The following is a 21239-nucleotide window of genomic DNA, read 5'->3' as shown; positions in this document are numbered from 1 at the left end:
GTCACCAACCTCAAGCTATGCAGTGGCTGATGACTGGGAAATGCAGTCAACCAGATTTGGACATGTCAGGGGCTGCTAGCATCTTTCAAATAGTTTAAGCACCAAGCTGCTGCCTGCACCTTGCCCCCTCAAATCAAATAAAACTGCAAGCAGAGGTGAGATGTCAAATTCTTTAAATTTCAACATCTATCCTGACCGTACAACTTCTTAGGGATAAAATTCAGCACTGAAAACTGAAAATATTAAGCAACATTGAAAGCAGATAATGAATTAAGAAAAATATTGCTTGGTATATATTAAGGTACATATTCAACATTTGTGTCCTCGAATGATGTGCATCCAAGTTTCAAACTATCCAAAATGCATGGCAAAAAAATAAAAAGTTTTACAGATTGATTCCGAGGGGATTTGAGTCCTGGTTCAAATAGGTGGTTGAAGGTGGTAATTATTTTGAGAGGTTCATGAATTCCCAGAGAGCATTCAGTAAAAGAAATCTTGGGAAGTGGAAAAACATTGCAAGTTCAAGCTTCTTATTGCTGGTTTAAGTCGTAATTTGTTCAACAATACCCACTATTATTTCACACAGTGGAATTCCAATTGATTACAAAAATATAATTAAATTAAATAATTTAAAGTTTAGAAAGATTAAAACATTTAATGCAGGCCACAGCAAAAAGACCATCCAAGATGGTGTCTGCTTTTATCTAAAGGTGCTCAGGGTTTGTGCAAAATGCGTTTTCAGCTAGTAGGGTTCAGTTTCCGCTCTTGTCCTTCAGGGGCAGGTGAATTTGAGAGACAATCTGTTAACAAGATGGAAGGAGAGGTCTATTTCACTTCTGGCTGCATCAGCATTGTCTCATAGATCTCAAAGTGGATTCCTTTTGACTTGGTTATCTTCATGACTGCGCCATTCAGCTCCTCCTCCTGAAGGATTTTCATTAACCCCTGAACAATTAATGATGGCCTGCAAAAAATCACAACATTTCTATTGTATTTTGTAAAACTCATTTACGATGAAAGTGCTTTCACTTGCAACTGCAGAAGCATCTCTAGAATGAGGGGTGATCTGATTGAAGGGTTTACAATGCTCAAAGAATTTGAGTGGGTAGGAGCAGAGAAACATTAAGTACATTCAAAGTTGAGATAGATTGTAAAATAGAGGGGGAAACCAATGGTGAAGAGGAAAAGGCAGGAAAGTGGAGTTGAGGTTTATCAGATTGGCCATGATCTCACTGATTGGTGGAGCAGACTCAATGGATTGAATGGCCTACTCTGCTTATATGTCTTACGGTCTCAGTTGTTTTTGATTGAGATGGGTGGCAGGGACTGCTTTCAGTAATATGCTGTGAAAGTTATTGCAGCAGAATTGAAAGCTACACTTTCCTGGAATATCTTTGGTTGTTTTGAGCCCACTGGACCTGCTGCTGCTTCCATTTAGGGTCACAGCTGATCTCTACCCCCACTGCTTTGACATGTCTTTGGTCAATTGATATCCTTATCTGTCAATAACCCAGAAGGCTCAGAGCTCCAATGGATCCCCAGTACCTTAGAGCTGAGTCATTTATGTGAATTCAGGCTGTACCTTTTCAACACAATAGGTTGGTAGAAATAATTAAATCTCTCTGTCCAAAGGTGATAGGTACTGGGGATCCATTGGAGCTCTGAGCCTTCTGGGTTATTGACAGATAAGGATATCAATTGACCAAAGACATGTCAAAGCAGTGGGGGTAGAGATCAGCTGTGACCCTAAATGGAAGCAGCAGCAGGTCCAGTGGGCTCAAAACAACCAAAGATATTCTAGGAAAGTGTAGCTTTCAATTCTGCTGCAATAACTTTCACAGCATATTACTGAAAGCAGTCCCTGTCACCCATCTCAATCAAAAACAACAGAGACAAACATTTCCTCTGGGGTTTGGGGTGGCAAAAGGCTGGAGCAATGTCCAGCATGATATTGGAGGCAGATATTTTAACATTTGAAATCAAAATGTACTTACAAACTAATTCTAATTCAAGATGGCGGCTGAGCAACAGTGCGGGGTGCAGGTTCCTGCCTGAAGCTCATCAGCTCCGTCTGCTTGTACATTTTTTTTGTCTGTTGCTGCTCTTTCTCCTTACTTTAATCTGCTTACTTTCTGCAGAGAGTGGGTTTGTGCAGCACAGAGGAGATTGAGCCAGCATGGCAGTGAAAGAGATCACCTGGCACGTGTGGCACTGGCGTGAGCAGGCAACCTGAGGTCTCCCAGCATCTGCGGTGTAGTTGAGTGACGGGTAGCTTGAGCCAGTGTGGGAGAGGGAGCCACTGCAGTAGAGGAGCCCAGCGTGGGAGAGATCAAGCCCTTGTGGCGACTGCGAGGCCAGCACAGCTAAGCACTGAAATAGAACTGAAATGTTGCACTTGTAACTTATTTCTCTTGTTTTCCACTTTGTACCTAAGATGGGTCTGGGAATGGCAACATTGTACACTTCTCACTAAACTCTTGTGTCCCTGTACTTGAGTACATGTGACAATAAAACCTAATTTTAAATTCTAATTCTGAACCGGTAAAGATTAATTTAAGATTGTCAGGCAGCATTTAAAAAGTAACTCAGAATAGGACAAGGCTGGTATTTAGTACCCATTCCCCATCAGTCTGAGGTGGTGGTAATGGGCCTTCTTGAATCATTGTGTTCGTTCTAAAGTTTGATGCAATTGAATTCAAGGACATCAGTAAGTGAGTAAGTGGCTAGTGCTGAAATCACATGTAGGCCTGACCAAATTTCCTTAAAGCACAGAAACCTTTCTGTCTTTATAACCAATCCAAGAGGTTTCATAGAAAGAGTTACTGGGTCCACTCTTGATTTCCAAGTTTGCTACAGAAAAACGTCCAAATTCAATATCACAAGTCACAATAACCTATGGCTGTGGGTTCTCAACTCCAGAACATAATCATCACCTTGTATACTTGTTCACACAAGCAGGGAGATGAGTAGAAGTGAAGTCTAGAATCAATAGAAGCTGGATGAAGTGATGGTCTGGTAGGATTCCATGGAAGAACAGAATCAACGGGCCAAGTGACCTTTCCCATTTCTACCTTTGAAAACTTGAATTTTGGAAAATTGTAGTGACTGCATTAACCTGGCAACAGAAACCTATTTTCTAAATGCTGAAACTATGAAGGGTGAAACTTGTCCCAGAAGCAAAATAGATGCCAGTGAATCGGGTTTATATATGGCCCAGTTTCATTTTCGATCAACTTTAAAACCAATGTTATTGACTGGCATCTGGAAAAGATTTGTTCATATCCTAGGTCAGAAATCCTTCGAGAATCATCATCAGAGGCATTTCTGAAACATGAAGAGATCATCATTTTTCAGGTCCTTGATGAGGTTGTTGAAATTTCTAGGCTGTTTCTTTTCAAAATGAGGGAGATTATTTCAAAAGGGCATCTAGGAACGGGGGATAGATATTTTAAAATAGTTACATTTAGAAGAGATTTCTGGGAAATAAAACTCCTTTGAAAAATAAAAAGCTAATTGGAAAGTTGGTCTCTCTCTCAAACAGGTTGGAATACAAATGTCATGTTACAGTAATATAATATAATGACCAGGATACATGAACATCAACTAGCCACAAAACGACATGACCCACTCTCACTAGTATCCTTACATACAGATGAGGAAGGACACCACTTGGATTGGGACAACACATCCATCCTAGGACAAGCCAAACAGAGACACGCATGAGAATTCCTAGAAGCATGGCATTCCAACCGGAACTCCATCAACAAACACATTGATTTGGAGCCAATCTACCATCTTCTGAGAAAAAGAACAGGAAATGACATCCCCAACCTAAGGAAAACTAAACAGATAAATAGAAAGCGGGACATAACACCTGCGCTTCATCGGAGGCTCACTGATGATGTTACCTAGAATGGTGACAAACCGTCTGAAAACTAACCTTCCAGCTCAGCGAGCAAACTCACATCCAGGAACTCAACCTGAGCTACAAGTCTTCTCAAAACTCGCTAATGTGGTTGATTCTTAAATGCCTGCTGGACCATAAATGCTGGCCTAGCCAGTGACACCCTCATCCCGTGAATGAATTTTTAGAAAAGTCATTCGATCCACAGCTTGTCTGGAAAAAAGAGTATTCTGTATTTCCACTATCTTGCAATGGAAGTAAGTGCTGCTTGATTGTTTGGTGAAGAGCATTCTGATAGCAATCAAACACGCTCCAATTACCCTACCTTCGATATAACTCACTCCCCAGCAGATATTGCCGGTTTCTTACACTATTTTTCCATTTCCCAAAACGTACTTACTCCAATATCCCATACTGTTGAACCAACTTTTTGACAGCATCCTTGAATATGTAGTATCTCCCCATCACTTCCTCATGATTCACAGAGTTCAGCAGTGGAGTATCCACAAAGGCTGGACAAATTGTGTTGATCCGAACTCCATAGTCCAAAAGCTTTGAGGTTGCCTGAAAGAAAGCCGCAAGAGAGTTACTGTTTATGGGACTGTGTGATTCCACTCATGGGATGTTGCTGTTGTTGACTGGGTCCACATTTACTGCCCATCTCCAGTTGCTCCAGAGAAGGTGGTGGGTGCGCTGCCTACTGCTTCAGGGGACAACAGCAAAAACTGGCTGGGCACCTAGTGAGGATACCTGGGAATCCCAGGGGCAAGTGATGACAGGACCTGAATCCATCCTTCAGAAATTTCATATCCTCCTTCACCCAGTCTAAGTTGCTGAGTCAGTCTCAAATGGAGATTTGTTTTTTCTCCCTTCACTAGGCCCAACCAGGGAATGATCCTGGTTCACAGCAATCAACAGATCAGTATCACAGTCCTAGCTCCTCTGGGCAATGTGTTTGGACCAAACCATTTTCATCAACATCCTTCCCTGATCAACAGTGAGGCTACTTACTACGTTAATAGCCCAGGGCATGAAGCAGCACAAAGATCCACACTTATTTGGAAAACACTAAGACTTAATAAATTCGGTGAGTTGCGGGTTTGCAGAATGGGATAGTGAGTTCGGCACTGGCCATCCTCTGGGGTCAAGGTTCAAATGCGATCTGGCAGACAGAAAGGAAATTCTCTCTGCTGAGAACCCTGTGTGAAATGGGTTCTGTGGTCTTAATCCAAGTCTTGAAGGGGAAAGGTCTCGACTTCAACATGATGATTCTCATGACAACGGGAAAAATAATGTGAAGAATGGAAAGAAAAGTGGCATGATATACACACGGAGAATGCTGGAGAAATTCAGCAGGACTAGCAGTATCGGAGGACAGAGAAACAGAGTTTTGAGTCAAAACATAAGAGCGTAAGAGCTAGTAGCAGGAGTAGGCCATCCAGTCCCTTGACCCTGCCCCGCCATTTAGATTAGATTAGATTAGATTCCCTACAGTGTGGAAACAGGCCCTTTGGCCCAACAAGTCCACACTGCCCCCTGAAGCATCCCACCCAGACCCATCCCCCTATAACCCACACACCCCTGAACACTACGGGCAATTTAGCATGGCCGATCCACCTAGCCTGTACATCTTTGGACAATAAGATCATGACTGATCTTTTTGACATTCAGCTCCACCTGCCTGCACACCATAGCTCTTAATTCCTTTACTGTTCAAAAATTTATCCAGCCTTGCCTTAAAAACATTCAGCGAGGTAGCTTCAACCGCTTCACTAGGCAGGGAATTCCAGATTCACAACCCTTTGGGTGAAGAAGTTCCATCTGACCTCAGTCCAACGTCTGCTTCCCTTTATTTTGAGGCGATGACCCCGAGTCCGAGTTTCACCTGCTAGCGGAAACAACCTCCCTGCCTCCATCTTATCTATTCCCTTCATAATCTTATATGTTTCTATAAGATCTCCCCTCATTTTTCTGAATTCCAGTAAGTCTAATCCCGGTCTACTCAGTATCTCCTCATAATCCAACCCCCTCAACTCTGGAATCAACCGAGTGAATCTCTTCTGCACCCCCTCCAGTGTTGGTGTATCCCTTCTCAAGTCAGGAGACCAAAACTGCACACAGTACTCCAGGTGTGGCCTCACCAGGACCCTATACAGCTGCAGCATAGCCTCCCTGTTTTTAAACTCCACCCCTCGAGCAATGGCAGACAAAGTTCCATTTGCCTTTTTAATTACCTGCTGCACATGCAATCCTACTTTTAGCGATTCATGGTCAAGTCCCTCTGCACAGCAACGTGCTGCAATTTTTTAGCATTTAAAACAGTCCATTTTGCTGTTATTCCTACCAAAATGGATGACCAACATTGTACTCCATCTGCCAGACCTTTTCCCACTCACTTGGACTATCTATGTCCCTCGGCAGACTTTCAGTGTCTTCTGCACATTTTGCTCTACCATTCACCTTAGTGTCATTTGCAAATCTTGACACACCACAGTTATGCCAGTTTTTGCACCTTCTTTCTGGGTCCTATTACCTGCATTACTAACAGCTCTTGAGTTCTCCCTCCCTTTAATCTTTTTTCCTAATTTTCAATGGAGTTGAAGCTTCCTCGTAACCTGCTAACTTTGCCTTACATTAATTGTTATTCTCCCTGTACGGTCACTTTTCCCTTCTCCCACTTTCTAGTTTAAAGTCCTATTGACCACCCTATTTACCCTTTTCGCCAGGTGGAGTCCATCCCAGCGGTATAGATCCTTCCTGTCCAAGAAATGATGCCAGTGCCCCATGAAAAGGAAACCTTCTTTCCCACACCACTCTTTTAGGCACACAATTACTTCCCTGATCCTCGCCTCCCTGTGCCAAATTGCACGTGGCTTAGGCAGCAATCAGACCCATGAGCACCTGTCTTTTAATTTTGTTCCTAGCTTTTCATGATCCCGAAACAGGCCTTTTTCCCTAATCCTGCGTATGTTGTTGGTACCTACGTGGACAACAACAACTGGATCCTCCCCCTCCCTCTCTAGTATCCTCTCAAGCTGGTCAGAGATGTCTTGAACCCTGGCACCCAGCAGGCAACACACCATGTGGATTCTCTATCCCGCTCACAAAGGGTACTGTCTGTCCCCCGATGATGGGATCCCCTACAACTACAAGCCGTCTTTTTGCTCCCTCTCTTGAACGGCCTCTTGGGCCATGGTGCCATGGTCAGTTGACTCATCCTTCCTGCAGCCCTGCTGCTCATCCACGCAGGGAGCAAGTGCCTCATACATGTGGGTCAATGTCAAGGGCTGCAGCTCCTGTGTTCCTGTGTGCAGGGTCCCTCTACCTGCATCACTCGCAGCCACACACTGCTAACCCTGCCCACCAATTGAAATAACATTAGTTAATCTAGTAGGTATGACTGCCTCCTGGAACGCAGCATCCAGGTATTTCTCCCCCTCCCGGATGTGCCGCAGTGTTTGGAGTTCGGATTCCAGCTCCTCAGTTTTGAGCCGGAGCTCCTCGAGCAGCCAACACTTGCTGCAGACACGGTCACTGCCATTCTCAATGGGATCAGCTAGCTCCCACATCATACAGCTACAAAAGATCACTTGGCCCGTTGTCTCTACTCAGTTCATTATTTAAAATTAATTAGTTTTTAGTTTCGCAGTGTTCTGTCTCTAAGTGTTCTCTGCATCACTAAGCTTACTCTGTTATATACTCAAACAACCTCTAGCTTTGACTTCCTAGCCACTCCCAAAGGATTAGGCGTCTAGGTGATCTCCCCGAAAGACAACAAAGTGACGAGAAAAGGAATGCAAATAGCTTACCTGCTCACCACACTTGGTCTTTATTATTAGGTTAGAGGAGGTAGACGGGTGGGAGACGCTAACTTGTAGTTACTTGGGTATTGGTTACTTCCCAAATTTATTGGGTGAAAGATAACCATTACCCAGCCGACCACTCATGCCCACTCTGGGGTTCCCCCTCTGCTGAATAACTGAAGGCCGCAGTCACGCGAGGTCAGACTTTTATAATGGAATGTATGACTCTTCTTCAGAATGGGAGTCATACTGGACACATTAACATTAAATGCAGGAGGTCTGGCAGTGTCCATGGACAGAGAAACAGAGTTATGTGTCTCGAACCAGTCATACCAGTCTTGAAACATTAACTTTGTTTTGCTCTCCACAGATGTTGCAAGATATGTTCAGTCTCGCCAGTAATCTCTGTGCTTGTTCTAAATTTCCAGGAACCGCAGTATTCTGTTTTTAGATGCTAAATGACACCGGGATGGCTCATCTGGGTAAAATGTTACTGAGAAGAATGAAAACAGTTTTGGTCTCCTTACTCGAGAAAGGATATACTGGCACTTGATGGGGTGCAGAGGAGGTTCACTAAGTTGATTCTGTAGTTGAGAGAGTTGGCTTTTGAAGAGAGATTGAGTAGACTGGGACTATATTCATTGATATTTAGAAGAATGAGGTGAGATCTTATCGAAACTTGTAAAATTATGAAGGGTGATAATGGGAACTGCAGATGCTAGAGAATCCAAGATAATAAAATGTGAGGCTGAATGAACACAGCAGGACAAGCAGCATCTCAGGAGCACAAAAGCTGACGTTTCGGGCCTAGACCCTTCATCAGAGAGGGGGATGGGGGGAGGATTCTGGAATAAGTAGGGGGAGAGGGGGAGGCGGACCGAAGATGGAGAGAAAAGAAGATAGGTGGAGAGAAGAGTATAGGTGGGGAGGTAGGGAGGGGATAGGTCAGTCTAGGGAAGACGGACAGGTCAAGGAGGTGGGATGAGGTTAGTAGGTAGGAGATGGAGGTTCGGCTTGGGGTGGGAGGAAGGGATGGGTGAGAGGAAGAACAGGTTAGGGAGGCAGAGACAGGTTGGACTGGTTTTGGGATGCAGTGGGTGGAGGGGAAAAGCTGGGCTGGTTGTGTGGTGCAGTGGGGGGAGGGGACGAACCGGATTGGTTTTGTGATGCGGTGGGGGAAGGGGAGATTTTGAAGCTGGTGAAGTCCACATTGATACCATTAGGCTGCAGGGTTCCCAAGCGGAATATGAGTTGCTGTTCCTGCAGCCTTCGGGTGGCATCATTGTGGCACTGCAGGAGGCCCAGGATGGACATGTCATCTAAAGAATGGGAGGGGGAGTGGAAATGGTTTGTGACTGGGAGGTGCAGTTGTTTATTGCGAACCGAGCGGAGGTGTTCTGCAAAGCGGTCCCCAAGCCTCCGCTTGGTTTCCCCAATGTAGAGGAAGCCACACCGGATACAATGGATACAGTATACCACATTGGCAGATGTGCAGGTGAACCTCTGCTTAATATGGAAAGTCATCTTGGGGCCTGGGATGGGGATGAGGTGTGGGGGCAAGTGTAGCATTTCCTGCGATTGCAGGGGAAGATGCCGGGTGTGGTGGGGTTGGAGGGAAGTGTGGAGCGAACAAGGGAGTCACAGAGAGAGTGGTCTCTCCGGAAAGCAGACAAGGGCGGGGATGGAAAAATGTCTTGGGTGGTGGGGACGGATTGTAGATGGCGGAAGTGTTGGAGGATGATGCGTTGTATCCGGAGGTAGGTGGGGTGGTGTGCGAGAACGAGGGGCTCCTCTTTGGGCGGTTGTGGCGGGGGCGGGGTGTGAGGGATGTGTTGCGGGAAATGCGGGAGACGCGGTCAAGGGCGGTCTTGACCACTTTGGGGGGAAAGTTGCGGTCCTTGAAGAACTTGGACATCTGGGATGTGCGGGAGTGGAATGTCTCATCGTGGGAGCAGATGCGGCGGAGGCGGAGGAATTGGGAATAGGGAATGGAATTTTTGCAGGAGGCTGGGTGGGAGGAGGTGTATTCTAGGTAGCTGTGGGAGTCGGTGGGCTTGAAATGGACATCAGTTATAAGCTGGTTGCCTGAGATGGAGACTGAGAGGTCCAGGAAGGTGAGGGATGTGCTGGAGATGGCCCAGGTGAACTGAAGGTTGGGGTGGAAGGTGGTGGTGAAGTGGATGAACTGTTCAAGCTCCTCTGGGGAGCAAGAGGCGGCGCCGATACAGTCATCAATGTAACGGAGGAAGAGGTGGGGTTTGGGGCATGTGTAGGTGCGGAAGAGGGACTGTTCCACGTAACCTACAATGAGGCATGCATAGCTGGGGCCCATACGGGTGCCCATGGCCACCCCCACTTCACCAACACCTTCCACCCCAACCTTCAGTTCACCTGGGCCATCTCCAGCACATTCCCTCACCTTCCTGGACCCCTCAGTCTCCATCTCAGGCAACCAGCTTGTAACTGATGTCCATTTCAAGCCCACCGACTCCCACAGCTACCTAGAATACATCTCCGCCCACCCACCCTCCTGCAAAAATTCCATCCCCTATTCCCAATTCCTCCGCCTCCGCCGCATCTGCTCCCACAATGAGGCATTCCACTCCTGCACATCACACATGTCCAAGTTCTTCAAGGACCGCAACTTTCCCCCCACAGTGATCGAGAACGCCCTCGACCGTGTCTCCCGCATTTCCCGCAACACATCCCTCACACCCCGCCCCCGCCACAACCGCCCAAAGAGGATCCCCTTCATTCTCACACACCACCCCACCTACCTCCGGATACAACGCATCATCCTTCGACACTTCCGCCACCTACAATCCGACCCCACCACCCAAGACATTTTTCCATCCCCACCCTTGTCTGCTTTCCGGAGAGACCACTCTCTCTGTGACTCCCTTGTTCGCTCCACACTGCCCTCCAACCCCACCACACCCGGCATCTTCCCCTGCAACTGCAGGAAATGCTACACTTGCCCCCACACCTCCTCCCTCACCCCTATCCCAGGCCCCAAGATGACTTTCAATATTATGCAGAGGTTCACCTGCACATCTGCCAATGTGGTATACTGTATCCATTGTATCCGGTGTGGCTTCCTCTACATTGGGGAAACCAAGCGGAGGCTTGGGGACCGCTTTGCAGAACACCTCCGCTCGGTTCGCAATAAACAACTGCACCTCCCAGTCGCAAACCATTTCCACTCCCCCTCCCATACTTTAGATGACATGTCCATCATGGGCCTCCTGCAGTGCCACAATGATGCCACCCGAAGGCTGCAGGAACAGCAACTCATATTTCGCCTGGGAACCCTGCAGCCCAATGGTATCAATATGGACTTCACCAGCTTCAAAATCTCCCCTTCCCCCACCGCATCCCGAAACCAATCCAGTTCGTCCCCTCCCCCCACAGCACCACACAACCAGCCCAGCTCTTCCCCTCCACCCATTGCATCCCAAAACCAGTCCAACCTGTCTCTGCCTCCCTAACCTGTTCTTCCTCTCACCCATCCCTTCCTCCCACCTCAAGCCGCACCTCCATCTCCTACCTACTAACCTCATCCCACCTCCTCGACCTGTCCGTCTTCCCTGGACTGACCTATCCCCTCCCTACCTCCCCACCTATACTCTCCTCTCCACCTATCTTCTTTTCTCTCCATCTTCGGTCCGCCTCCCCCTCTCTCCCTCTTTATTCCAGTTCCCTCTCCCCATCCCCCTCTCTGATGAAGGGTCTAGGCCCGAAACGTCAGCTTTTGTGCTCCTGAGATGCTGCTTGGCCTGCTGTGTTCGTCCAGCCTCACATTTTATTATCTAAAATTATGAAGGGATTCTTTTTTAAATTCAGTCAAGGGATGTGGGCGCCTCAGGCTAGGCCATCATTTATTGCCCATCCCTAATTGCCCAGAGGGAAGATAAGAGTGAACCACATTGCTGTGAGTCTTGAGTCACACATCAGCCAGACCAGGTAAGGATGACAGCTTTCCATTCCTAAAGGACATAAGTGACCCAGATGGGTTAAATAGATAAAATAGAAGCAGACAGGTTGTTTCCACTGGCAAGTGAAACTGGAACTCAGGGGCACAGCCTCCAAATATGGGGGAACAGATTTAGGACTGAGTTGAGGAGGAACTTCTTCACCCAAACGGTTGTGAATCTGTGGAATTCCTTGCCCAGTGAAGCAGTTGAGGTAACCTCATTGAATCTTTTTTAAGGCAAAGATAGATTTTTGAACAGTAATGAGTCTACAAAAAAAGCAGCCATGATCTTATTGAATGGTGGAGCAGTCTCAATGGATCAGATGGCCTACTCCAGCACCTATTTCTTATATTCTTATTATGTTTCACACAGAGGTTTCTCATTGATTGGATTGCTGTGTTCTGCAGCATCAAAACACAGAATGCACAAAGAAATTTACAACGCTGGTTCCACCTGATTTTTAGTGTTATACGAACAGTGAAGACACAGAAAGGCTAACAATGGCAAAGGGAGAAAATCATGAGTAAGGATTACTCACTGCTATAGCCCTGGTGAATCCAACTACACCATGCTTTGTGGCCGTGTACACTGGTCCGTGGGCAGCTGGGAATATACCTAAATGGAAATAGGGAAGAAAGCAGATTTGCATTTAACAACAACAACTTGGATGTATATTGCACCTTTTTTGGAGAAAGATGTATCACGGTGTTTCACAGGTGCTTCAGGGAGGCAAAGGCCCAGTGAAATTATTGCTGGACTGCTAATGCAGAAATCAGGAAATGCTCTGGGAACCTGGGTTCAAATCACACCGCAGTGGAATCTGAATTCAACACAAAATCTGGAATGAAGAGGCTAATGATGGCCACGAATCCAATATCAATTGTAAGGAGTAACCTGTCTAACTCACTAGTGTCCTTTGGGGAAGGAAATCTGCCATCCTCACCTGGTCTGGCATACAAGTGAGTCCAAATCCACAGTAATGTGGTTAACCATCTACATGTCCTCAGGGCAATGAGAAATAGGCAATAAATGCTGGCCTAGCTTGTGACGCCCACATCCCATGAATTAATTTTTGAAAAATTACCAAACACAATTCAACTCCAAGCGTCATAAGGAGACACTGGGACCAAAAGTGGTTGGTTTTGAGAAGCTTCCTAAAGGAGGAAGAGGAGTGGACAAATGGTGAGGTTTGGCGGAGGAATTGCAGGGTCAAGGGCCTAGACAGCTGAAAGCATGCCATAGTGGGTCAATGAAAATCTGGGATAAAGGCCATGACTAGAGAAACATTGATACTTCCGAGCTGTAGAGCTGAAGGAAATCAGATAGAGCGGAAGCAAAACCTTGGAAGGATTTCAAAACCAGAAGTGTGAGCGTCAAATACAACATATGCAATTCTGGCACCGTTCAAAATATAATTCCGTTCCTTTGTGTGCATGTGCTATCTTGCACCTGTACACACCTTCTCAATTATAAATTGGAGCGGTTTTAATTGGTGCAGTGGGGATTTGATCGAAATGCTTTTACGAAGGAATGTGCCAAACGTCGAGGATTCAAGACTGCGAGAAACAAACTTGTTCAAAATGATGAAGAAAGTTGCCTGAAGGCAACAAAAGCAGAAATTACTGGAAAAGCTCAGCAGGTCTGGCAGCATCTGTGGAGAGAAATCGGAGTTAACGTTTCGGGTCAAGTGAGCCTTTCTCACAAGTTACTGGAAGGACAAGTTAGCTGGATGGTTTAAGAACTGTGAAATGAAGTGAAGTTCTAGGCCTGAAAATCAGCTTTCCTGCTCCTCTGATGCTGCTTGGCCTGCTGTGTTCATCCAGCTCTACACCTTGTTATCTCAGATTCTCCAGTATCTTGTAGTTTCTACTATATCTGATACAGTCACGAGTTGGCCACAATGAATCAGTGTTGCTCTTTTGAGGGATAAAAAGACTTGGGCCAAATGGCTTATTTTCAAGTTGGCATCTCGATGTTATTCAATGAAGAATTCCCACGTGTGCTGTAAGTAATGAAAACTGTAAAAGTAATGTTTAGTACACAACACCACCAGAAGTCAGAGTGCAGAAGTACAGAGTCACAATTTCACTCGAGTCATTCCCATTATAAATGTGCAGAGCAGCATAAGAAATAGGACCAGGAGTAGGCTTTTCAGCTCTTTAAATCCGCTCAGTTTTCAATATGGTCACAGCCGATCTTACAGTCATAGAATCATATAGTTATACATCATAGAAATGGACCCTTCAGTCCAGCCAGTCCATGCCGACCGTAATCCCAAACTAAACTAGTCCCACCTGCCTGCACTTGGTCCATAGACTTCCAAATATTTCTTATTCATGTGCTTGTCCAAACGTCTTTTAAACGTTGTAACTGTACCCACACCCACCACTTCCTCTGGCAGTTCATTCAACTGTCCGTGAAAACTGTTGCCCCTCATATCTTTTTCTAAATCTTTCTCCTTTCACCTTGAAAATATGCCCACTATTCTTGAAATCCCCAACCCTAGGGAAAAGCACTTCCATTCACCTTACTGATACCCCTCGTGATTTTATAAACCTCTGTAAGGTCCTTAACTTCCTACACCCCAACAGGAAAAGGTCCCAGCCTATCCCACCTCTCCTTAAAACTCAAACCCTCCATTTCCAGTAACATCCTGGTAAATATTTTCTGAACTCTCTCCAGCTTAATAATATCCTTCCTATGGATGCGTGACCAGAGCTAGACACAGTACTCTAGAGGAGGCCTCACCAAATCCAATACCACTCCAACATCTTATACTCAAAGGTCTGAGCAATGAAGGCAAGTGTGCTAAACATGTTCTTACACCCTTCAACTTTGACTTCAACCCCATTTTCCTGCATCATCCCCATATCCCCGGCTTTCTCTCTTTCTGTCAGTCTATTGTCTAGTGGGATGTGGGTTTGCACTGTGGTGATGAACTGTGTTAGGCATAGTTTAGGCTGCCTTAGGAATCCCACCCTGGCCTGGTAGACTCAGCCTCACTTGCCCCAGAGCAGGGCAGTGAGCTGTGAGGGAGCAGGATTTTTGCAGATCTCTTTAGTCTCAGTCAGTTGAATAATCAATGTCTATCAGCCCATAAGACACAACAGCAGAAGACATTCAGCCCATCAAGTCTGCTACACTATACAAAGACATCATGGCTAATTTGATAATCCTCAGCCCTGCTTTCCTGCTTTTCCTTATCGCCCATGATTCCCTAAATAATTGGAAATCTGTGTTGAATGTGGTTAATGATCCAGCCACAACAGCCATCTGTGGTGAAGAATTTCAGAGTCATTAGCCTTTGAGAAGAAATTCCTCCTCATCTTTGTCTTAAATAGGTGGTGATTTACCACAAGATTTCTGGTCCTAGACTCACGCACAAGGGAAGATTGCTTCACACATCTGTCAAATTCCCTGTGAATTTTGTATGGTTCAATTAGGTTGTCTTTCATTCTTCTAAATTTTTAATCATACTCAACCTCTCCTCATAAGACCAATCCCTCCATACTTGGATCAAATTCATAGAATCCCTATAGTGTGGAAACAGGCCATTCGGCCCAACAAGTCAACATCCTCCCTTCAAACAGCCTCCCACCCGACCCATTCTCCACGTCTAACCTAAACATCCCTGGACACTATGGACAATCCACCTACTCTGCACATCTTTGGACATCAGAGCAACCAGAGGAAACCCATGCAGACAGGGGGAGAATGTGCAAACTCCACACAGAGAGTCACCCAAGGGTGGAATTGAACCCCGGTCCCTGGCACTGCGAGGCAGCAGTGCTAACCACTGAGCCACCGTGCTCAGAGGTTGTTGAACTTCTTTTAATGTTACGAAGTTGTATAGAATACTCATGAATTGAAAAACAGTGCATGGCACCTTTAAGATATTGTGCTTTGTTTGTGCTTGTAAGTTTGCAAGCATTGTACAGAGAGTGCCCGAATGGGAACATTCCGTATCGAACAGTCAAGCAGCACTTTTGCCAAGCCACCAAATCTTTTCAAAATTTGCCAATGAATTTAAACCAAGCCCTTAGATAGTAACAACATATTAAATTTAAATCTGATCGTGTTGATACCATTGAACCAATCCTATGTAAGAAATATTGTTGTGTAATCATGGGCATAAAGATGAGGGTATTTGGAAAATCGGAGAGAGCCAATTGCCAACTGCCGAGAAACAACACCTTCTAGCTTTCAGAGAAAGCATTTCTAGCTAAAAGTCCTCACAGGAGTAATTACAGGGAAAAACATCTCGGACAGCAGAATCAGTGGAAGAAAGACATTTGCGATGTGAGATTAACAGGAGAAAGGCTGGAGAAGGCAGAGTGTTTCGGGAGACAGTCAGTGCGAACTTGGAGAGACTAAGCTTTAACTTATCATTGACTTATTTATTGGGTTTATATAAGTAGGAGTTGTGTTTATTTGAATATCATTCAGGTGCAATTTAGACCAGGTATAGGGAGTAGTTAGTACTTAGGTGGGAATTGTTCGGTTTGTGAGTAATTCTGTTAAATTGTTCATTGCTCGAATTAAATAAATAAATGAATTGTTTCTTGTTATTTACAAAGGCGATCAGCAATTTTCTTTCTTTTAACCAATCTTTTAACTGGTTACAGGGAGCAACGTGAGCTTCTCTGAGTGTTCCAGGCATGATTATTAGAAGGGAACTTCTACTCCCATCAGAACAGATTGGGGCTTGTGTTTTCATTTAAACATCAGACGAGTTCAGCCATTCCCCCTCCATAACACTAGACTGCTTCCAGTGCTCGGTGTCTTTCATTGAATAAGGGATCTGAAACTATGCACAGTATTCCAACTGTGATCTGACTAATGCATCACATTGTTTTACTAAGACCTCCTTACTTCTATACCCCAATTCGTCTGAAATGAATGCCATTTGCCTTCACTCTGACCTGCTTGACTTGGATAACAGTTTTTTGTGATTGATGCACATGGACGTCCAAATCCCTCCTTGCTACAGCTTTCTCCAGCCCTCCCCCCATTTATATAATGTTCAGCTTCTTGATTCTCCTTGCCAAAGTGCATAATCTTTTACTTCCACATCCAATGCAATGTCCTAACAGATAGCTTCTAGGCTATCAGCAGCTGTCACCCACTTGTAAGTGTCCACCAACTCTCGATCCAGTTTGTTGGAGTCATTGCAATGGAGAATGGCTATCCAGGTGGTTATGAATCAGTAGTTCTCTTGAATAGATATTTAGATACAATATCTATGTTGATCATATTCAATCGTTGAAAACCCATAGCACTCTGGGGTAGAGAATTCCAAATATCCATAACACTGTGAATGAAGGCATTTCCTCTGGTTTTAGTCCTCAATGACCAACCTCTACCAATGAAAACATTTCTCCAGGAGCACACATGTCGAACCCTTAAGAATTTTACACACTTTGATGGGATCACTTCTCAAACTTCTCCACTTTCTAGAGAATTTAGAGGCAGACAACTGGATTTGTAAAAGTGAAGAGAACTTTTTCAGAGGCATTCAATGGGTACCTGGGAATAAGACAGCAAATTCCATTTGCAAGTGCACAAACACAAATTGAAGAGAGCAGCTACGAGATGGCTACAAGAAATGTGAGCCCTTTATAAAGACCGAGAAAGGATACCAGTGAGAATGTAAGATAATAAAATGTGAGGCTGGATGAACACAGCAGGCCAAGCAGCATCTCAGGAGCACAAAAGCTGACGTTTCGGGCCTAGAAGGGTCTAGGCCCGAAACGTCAGCTTTTGTGCTCCTGAGATGCTGCTTGGCCTGCTGTGTTCATCCAGCCTCACATTTTATTATCTTGGAATCTCCAGCATCTGCAGTTCCCATTATCTCTGACACCAGTGAGAATGTTATGGTCAACATTTATGCCTCTAACAACGACTGCCATGATGATTATTTGGGGATTTATGCTGCTGTGTTTGGGATCTTGCCGTGCACAATTGGGCTACTCAGGTTGTCCATGTAGCCAAAGCAAGAAAATGACAAACGAGAAAGACACACATTTCTTTTACTGAGGGTTAACGAATCTCCTGTCATATTACTTCCTTGTGACAAATGATATTTTAAAGAAAGGTTATCCCAACATGTTATTCGAATGTCCTCAAGTGCTTCATTACTAGAGAACTAGCTTTGAAATGGAGGAACTTTCAGCAGCACATGTTTCAAGAGAGGGACATTTCTTTTGGTTTGAGTTTGCTGTGCGTGAACCCTCGCCCCCTCAACTCTGTGAAAGACGCTTTTATCAGTCCAGCTCTACACAGACTGGGAACTTCTCATTCAGGATTTGCAGCTTACACTTCCGGCCATGGAGTCTTCCCATCAAGCCACCGACTCCATCTCTCCCTCTGCCCAGGACCAAACTCTCACCAAGTGTGTATCCGACTGCTGGCAGATGTTGCAACTAATATGGACCTTAGACGATCATACCAACAGCAATGAGATAACCAGCCAGCCAACCTGTCATTTTGCTATTGTTAGGCTGAGGAAAGAAAACCATTCTCTGGAAGACCCGGATAGCCTGCGTTTCTCTTCACATTAGTGCGGTGGAATCTTTTACATCTAATGGAGTGGGATGGAAGAACTTTGGTCTAAGCTTTTATCCAATAGGTGGCACCTCTGACATTCTCAATGCACTGGTGTGTCATCTTGGATTACGTGCTCAGTTCCTGGGGCTTCCGTCTGTTGCATTTGATTCACTGTAGCCTACGGAGGGCTTTTGTTTTTAAGATGTACACAATGACTGGAGGTTGATGGAGTATGCATTCTTCAAGATGAAATCTGAAACTTGCACATTCCCATGGAACTAAACGTCAGGGCACTTCAATGTCAGCTACAGCTACCGAAAATGTTGTCCAGCTGACAGTTTGATGGTGAGATGCATATTTGGTGTGTGAGCAATTGTACTGGGTGCAACTTTGATATTCTGCCAATTTTTTATGCTATTGAGCATCATGAATCCCATCATGCTCCATCTAGGCAATTTGTGATCATGCATTTCCCAAAAATTCACAACAGCGACAGCGCTGGCGTCTATCAGCAATGTGGAAAGCTGCTCAGGTGTATCCTATCCACAAAAAAAAACAGGACTGTAGTGATTCACAATGGAACATCAATACTATATTCTCTAGGCCAATCAGGGACTGAGCAAATAATTACTGGCAATGCCCAGATTCCGTGAAAGAATAAATGAAAAAGACACATTCAAAATCTTGCATTTCACTCAGAGGTAGCAAAGAAGACATCGTAGTGGCTGCTTCATATATAAATTAGTTTTTTCTGAATTCTAAACAGGCAGACATTTTTTTGGACCACTGATCGGTTTTGTGTAAGTATAATAAGGAACACAAAAACATAGGAACTAGAAGGAGCAGCACGGTTGCCTCAAAGCACCAGGGACCTGGGTTCAGTTCCATCCTTGGTTGACTGTCTGTGTGATAGAACATAGAACAATACAGCGCAGAACAGGACCTTCGGCCCTTGACATGCGCCGGCCTGTGAACTAATCTAAGCCCCTCCCCCACACTATCTCATCATCATCCATCTGCTTATCCAATGACTGTTTAAATGCCCCTGATGTGGCTGAGATAACTACATTGGCAGGCAGGGTGTTCCACTCTCTTACCACCCACTGAATATAGAACCTGCCTCTGACATCTGTCTTAAATCTATCACCCTCAATTTGTAACTATGCCCCCTCGTACAAGCTGACGACATCATCCTCGGAAAAAGACTCTCACTGTCCATCCTATCTAATCCTCTGATCATCTTGTATGTCTCTATTAAATCCCCTCTTAGCCTCCTTCACTCAATGAGAACAGACCCAAGTCCCTCAGCCTTTCTTCATAGGGCCTGCGCTCCAGACCAGGCAACATCCTGGTAAATCTTCTCTGCACCTTTTCCAATGCTTCCACATCCTTCCTGTGATGTTTGTACATTCTCCCTGGGTGCACCGGCTTCCTCCTACAGTCCAAATATGTGCAGGTTAGGTGGATTGGCCATGTTAACATTGTCCCATAGTGTGCAGGGATATACAAGCTAGATGAGTTAGCCACGGAAAATGCCAGTTTATGGGGATAGGGTAGTGAGGTGGGTTTGGGTGGGATGCTCTTTGGAGGGTTGGTGTGGATGCAACAGGCCAAATGGGCTGCTTCTGCACTGGAGTGAATCTATGATTCTAAGTCCACCGTTTAGTCCCTCAAATTCAACGAGATCATTGAAGGGGTGACACGTTGGCTCAGTGGTTAGCACAGCCACCTCTTACTTCCAGGGACCTGGGTTCGATTCCACTCTCAGGCAACTGTCTGTGTGGAGTTTGTGCATCTCCCTGAGTCTGCATGGGTTTCCTCCCACAGTCCAAAGATGTGCAGGCTAGGTAGACTGGCCATGCTAAATTGTCTCATGGTGCGCAGGGGTGTTTAGATTCAGTGGGTTATGCGGGATGAGTCTGTGTGGGGTGCTCTGATGGTCAGTGTGGGCTTGTTAGGCCAAAGGGCCAATTTCCACACTGTAGGGATTCTGTGATCATGGCTGATCTGTATTGTAACTCCAACCACTTTGGCATAACATCTTCCAGCAAAATAAGATTAAAATATGAGATTAATTGTTGAGACATCCACTGCTCCCTCTGATTCCCATGCATAACAAGAGTCTATCTGGCTTTGAATTAAAAATATTCAATGACTCTACCTCCCACAAAAGTCATACTAGCCTCAGACAGTAAAAAGGTCTCCTGATCTCTACCCTAACAGGGTGCCACCCAAATTTTTGAACAGTGTTGTCTAAGTCTGACCTCTTCTTTCAACATTCTTGTCAAAACCTTCCCAGTCTTATATTTCATTTTACCTGTCGCTGGGATGTGGGCATCTCTGGATGGGCAAGTATTTATTGCCCCACTTCCCTTGTGGTGATTTGAAGAGTCAATCACATTGCTTTGGACTGGGTGTCACGTATAGGCCAGACCTGGTAAGGATGGCTGTTTCCTTCGTTAATCAAGGTTCCAAGTGAATTCAAATTTCAATATCTGCCACAGCGGGATTCAAACCCATGCACCCAGAATATCTGTTAGGGGTTCTGCACTGCTTTTGAAGTGCATTACATCACCGCCTCCTCCTCAATCAAATACACTTCAATCATTCTCCTAACCTCAATGAAAACAAGTCTAATCTGTCCAATCAAATGCCACAAGACAGCCCACATCATTCTAGAGAACAAAAACAGGAATTGCTGGAGAAACTCAGCATCTTTGGGATGAAAGCAGAGTTAACCTCTCTAGTCTGGTGACTCGATCCAAGGTGTGCTAGCTAGATGGTTAGAGAACTGGCTGGGCAACAGGAGACAGAGAGTTGTAGTGGAAGGGAGTTTCTCAAAATGGAGGACTGTGACCAGTGGTGTTCCACAGGGATCTGTGTTGGGACCACTGTTGTTTGTGATATACATTAATGATCTGCAGGAAGGTACAGATGGTCTGATTAGCAAGTTTGTAGATGACACTAAGATTGGTAGTAGCAGGTAGTGAAAGGGACTGTCGGAGAATGCAG

The 21239-nt window shown here is 45.2% G+C and overlaps 1 protein-coding gene across 2 annotated transcripts in view; it reads right to left on the bottom strand.

Moving 5' to 3' along the window:
• Positions 1-635: 635 nt before the first annotated feature.
• Positions 636-21239, bottom strand: part of LOC125451041 (15-hydroxyprostaglandin dehydrogenase [NAD(+)]-like) — a 63475-nt gene continuing 42871 nt past the window's right edge. For both annotated transcript variants that reach the window (XM_059644865.1, XM_048527723.2), the window contains 3 exons: positions 12220-12296; positions 4305-4468; positions 636-964 (listed from right to left, as the gene is read on the bottom strand). In XM_059644865.1, the coding sequence (XP_059500848.1) occupies positions 826-964; positions 4305-4468; positions 12220-12296 (380 nt within the window). In that variant the 3' untranslated portion in view covers positions 636-825. The remainder of the gene's footprint in view (positions 965-4304; positions 4469-12219; positions 12297-21239) is intronic.

This window comes from Stegostoma tigrinum, chromosome 3 (genome assembly GCF_030684315.1).
Source record: "Stegostoma tigrinum isolate sSteTig4 chromosome 3, sSteTig4.hap1, whole genome shotgun sequence".
In the NCBI taxonomy this organism is placed as follows: domain Eukaryota; kingdom Metazoa; phylum Chordata; class Chondrichthyes; order Orectolobiformes; family Stegostomatidae; genus Stegostoma; species Stegostoma tigrinum.
The sequence above is the reverse complement of the archived record's forward strand: the minus strand, read 5'-3'. Positions and strand labels throughout refer to the sequence as shown.